General features: G+C 34.7%; 1 protein-coding gene across 1 annotated transcript; it reads left to right on the top strand.

The window, feature by feature from the left end:
* Positions 1 to 782: 782 nt before the first annotated feature.
* On the top strand, positions 783 to 2,067 carry LOC150079756 (uncharacterized). Its single transcript, XM_090383221.1, has one exon. The coding sequence runs from the start codon at positions 1,117 to 1,119 to the stop codon at positions 2,065 to 2,067; it is 951 nt and encodes a 316-aa protein (XP_090239347.1). The 5' UTR covers positions 783 to 1,116.
* The last annotated feature ends 2,126 nt before the right edge of the window (positions 2,068 to 4,193 follow it).

The raw sequence follows: 4,193 nt of genomic DNA on the forward strand, positions 1-4,193 counted from the left end.
TGCTGCATATTTTAATTTTCAGAAGCAATGATAGTGTTTTGTAGTATCCCACACGCATTAATCAGAACTCACTTTTAGAAACCGCATTTAAATTTGCTTTTCTCTTGAGACAAACATACCACTTAACATTTAACTTACCGATTTAACCAAAACATGGAACAAATTATTCACGAATATAATTGCAATTTTTCTTTTATTGTAAGTTTCTTCATTCAATATGGAATTTCATATTTTATATCTTTTCTTTTCCTCATTCCAGGATTGTTCAAAGAAAATGGAAGAATAGCTAGAAAATATAAACTTGAAAACATTTTACTGTAAGAAAAGAAGGCAAGAAAACCACATCAATATAAGAAACTTACAATGGCCCTGAAAATTCATTGATTCATAAAAGACAAGGAGCAGTGAAGAATGCATGTAGTATCACTAAGCTGTCTGGTCTGATTCAAGGATTTATATTTGCAAATCGAAATTTTTGTGTATCATTATTGAAACTAATTTCTGTACGAGAATTCACTGATTTAAAGAAAAAAACAAGCAGCAGCGAATAATGCATGTAGTTATCACCACATTGTCTGGTCTCTTTCATAGGTTGAAATTTTCATTGAAAATCATTATATGAATCACTATCGAAAGGAATGAATGTACGGTTAGTGTATAACGTAGATACAGTTATAGTGTCTATTAACATGTTCAAAGGATTCTCCAGGTAAAATAAAAAATAAAATAATTACGAACTATGCCAATTAATTGTCCGTAACATCAAATCTTATAACGCATATTAGTGTTCCTTCAGGAGAGAAACTTTTCACCTGTCCAACCTGTACGGAGAAGTTTTGATTTTCATATACAGTAATTCTTACACAACATGTGAGAGTTCATACAGGCATGAGAAGATTCAAATATCAGAAGTGCGAATAGCAGATTAACAGTTCAGGAGAAATGAAATCACATATCCGAGTAAACAAAGAAGAGAAACCTTTCAGCTGTGAGAAATGTGAGAAGCAGATTGAAACATCAGTAAAATACAAATTACAAACTGAAGTGCAAGCAATTGAGAAGCTTTTCAGCTGAGAAATATTTGGAAAGAAATTTTCCTATTCAGCGCATCTCAAAATGCCTCTTAGAATTCATACAAAGGCGAAACCGCACAGCTGTGAATTTTGTGGAAATAAGTTTCTCTACTCAGCATATCTCAAAAGGCATCTTAGAATTCATACAGGGGAGAAACCATTCAGCTGTGAAATTTGTGGACAGAAGTTATCCCACTCAACTGAAGTCAAAAGGCATCTTCGAATTCATACAGGGGAGAAACCATTCAGCTGTGAAATTTGTGGAATGAAGTGTTCCTACTCAGGGAATCTCAAAACGCATCTTAGAATTCATACTGGGGAGAAACCATTCAGCTGTGAAATTTGTGGAAAGAAGTTTTCCCAATCAGGGCATCTGAAAAGGCATCTTGGAATTCATACTGGGGAGAAACCTTTCAGCTGTGAAATTTGTGGAAAGAAGTTTTCCGACTCAGGGCATCTCAAAAGACATCTTAGAATTCATACAGGTGAGAAACCATTCAGCTGTGAAAATTGTGGAAAGAATTTTTCCGAAAGAGGAAGTCTCAAAATTCATCTTAGAATTCATACAGGTGAGAAACCATTCAGCTGTGAAATTTGTGGAAAGAAATGGTCCGACATAGGACATCTCAAAACGCATCTTACAATTCATAAAGGAGAGAAACCGTACAGCTGTACGAGATGCGAAAAGCAGTTTAAAACATCAGGACAACTGAAATTACATGGGCGAGTGCACACAAATGTGAAACCTTTCAGCTGTCCTATATGTCGAAGGAAGTTTTCCTTTTCAGGGAATCTCAAATGTCATATTAGAATTCATACAGGGGAGAAACCCTTCAGCTGTCACAAATGCGAAAAGCAGTTTAAAACATCACGAGATTTCAAAATCCATACCCGAGTCCACAATAAGGAGAACCCTTTCAACTGTGAAATTTGTGGAAAGAATTTTTCCCAAACAGCTAATCTAAAAACGCATCTTAGAATTCATTCAGGATAAAAACAATTCAACTGTGAAATTTGTCGAAAGAAATTTTCTGACTCATTACATATCAAACCGCATCTTTGAACTTTTAAAGGAGAAAACTTTTTAGCTATGAGAAATGTGGAAAAGTGTGTAGAAAAACAGATTTCAAATCACATGCGGATTGCACTCAACTGAGAAACCTTTCAGCTGCCAGAGGTTCGAGACGCAGGTTAAGAATTCGGGATAGTTGTAAGAAAAAGCGAGTGAACACACAAGAAACACTTTCAGCTGACAATTCTGTTAAAATAAGTTTGGAAATTCCGTAAATAAGAGAAATTATCTTCAAATTCATAGAGCTAAATAAATAATTGAGCAGTGAATTACATGGAATGAACTTTCCCCTCACGACCAATCTCAGAAATAGCCTTAGAATTCATAGAGGGGATAAACCTGTCAGACTTCTGGAAAAATATTTTCCCTTCCAGTGAATCTGGAAGGAAATATTTCACTTTTCAATTTGTTGAAAGAAGTTTTCCTTTTCATGGAATCTGAAAAGGCATCTTAAAATTCTCTCATCAAGAAATTATTGAGCTATACAACGAGGGAGAAGTAGTCTTCTGAACTCTGAGAACACCTGAGTATTCACATTGAGAAGCACTCGTGCGTAACACAATTGACAGAATCGGGGACCTCCTCATACCGTGTGAAAAGACGAAGTTCAGATATCCTTTCTGACATGATGTCAGAAAAATTTATGCACCTTTTCAAAAATGTCGTTGAATCAGTTGGAAATTGTAGCATAGTTTTTCACTGAAACATGGCTAGCAAATCAACTACAAGGCACGTGCAATTTACAAACAGTATATACACAATGCAATATGGCCCGAGTTTCTGATGCTCCTAAAACCTAAAACTAGAGCATATTGAAAAGGCTATTAAACTGTCTAATTTACCCTGTAGCCTGAAATTTTCATGTACTGTAATCTCTGTTCGTAGAGGAGAAACGATTTTCCGGTTTTAGGGAAGTAATTTATAGTTCCACGTAAATTGAAATTCCATTCAACGTTCACACAAAGCTGAAACCACACCTGTGTAAAATATGCATAAAAAGGTTATCCCATACAGGAAATCTCTTAAAAGCATTAAATATATGTAAGAAATGATTGATCCTAAAATAATAGTTTAAAGTTTGTCCAATTTGTGGAAAGTTTTCGTATTCAAAATATATTAGATTTCATTCAGCTATGAAACCTCTTGAAAGCAGTTTTTCAAATCTGAATCTCGAAGACGACATACGAAAATTCATACTAAGAAAGGCCACCGAGTTATCGAACTTGTTGTATCATAAAGTTTTCACTTTGTAGTAATTTAAAAACACGAAATATCAATCCGAAATGCGAAGCAAATGGTGTTCTGGAAACGTTTTTTTTTTTTTTGTGATTCCCTATTCAGCAATGAAAAAAAATACTTCATCGTGATAGGTGTTGTACTAAAAGCAAAGGTAGTAACATTGTCACAGATCACACAGGGAAAAACATTTTAGGGGAAGCTACCATACATTTAATTCTGCTTTTTCAGGAAAGTTCTAAAAGTATGAGGTGACAAAAATTACTTTGAAATATATGCTAAAGGGTACGAGAGCTACTTCGAAAATCTCAACGGTTCTCTGCAATCTATTATTATGCCTTTCTGATAGAATATTGTTTTTGTGTGTTTTTCACATTAAAAACTTCGCATCTGTTGCAAACTGATGTGAAAATCTTTTCTAAATTTCCCGATTCATATGAAAATATTTTTCTTCTGTATAAGCACAAGGGAAATTGAAATCCCATGCAATAGGAGAAACACAAAGGAGAAATCATCCAGGCATAAAATAGACAAGAAAACACATTACAATTAATAATATACATACATGTGGGGGAAAAAAAAAACTGCATTTGCTGGACAGAAGTTTGAACATTCCTCTTCTCAGAGGAAGAAATCTCTTTTCCAACTGGACCTGCAATTTGCTCACCAATCTATTTCTGGCTGCAATGATGTCGTCCATGGCCAGATGCTGCTAAAATGCAAAGGTGGTATTGTACGAAAGTTATTCCACAGGCTCGTGTTTCGAAACCCACTATTATTACAAAACCACTAATATGAACAGAATGATCTTA

The sequence above is a fragment of the Mastigoproctus giganteus genome, chromosome 10 (assembly GCF_048544385.1).
Source record: "Mastigoproctus giganteus isolate SK-2022 chromosome 10, ASM4854438v1, whole genome shotgun sequence".
NCBI classification, from domain to species: Eukaryota; Metazoa; Arthropoda; class Arachnida; order Uropygi; family Thelyphonidae; genus Mastigoproctus; species Mastigoproctus giganteus.

What these genes read in the sequence shown, in the direction of transcription:
- LOC150079756 (XM_090383221.1), top strand. Translation starts at nt 1,117, where the DNA reads ATGCCTCTTAGAATTCATACAAAGGCGAAACCGCACAGCTGTGAATTT.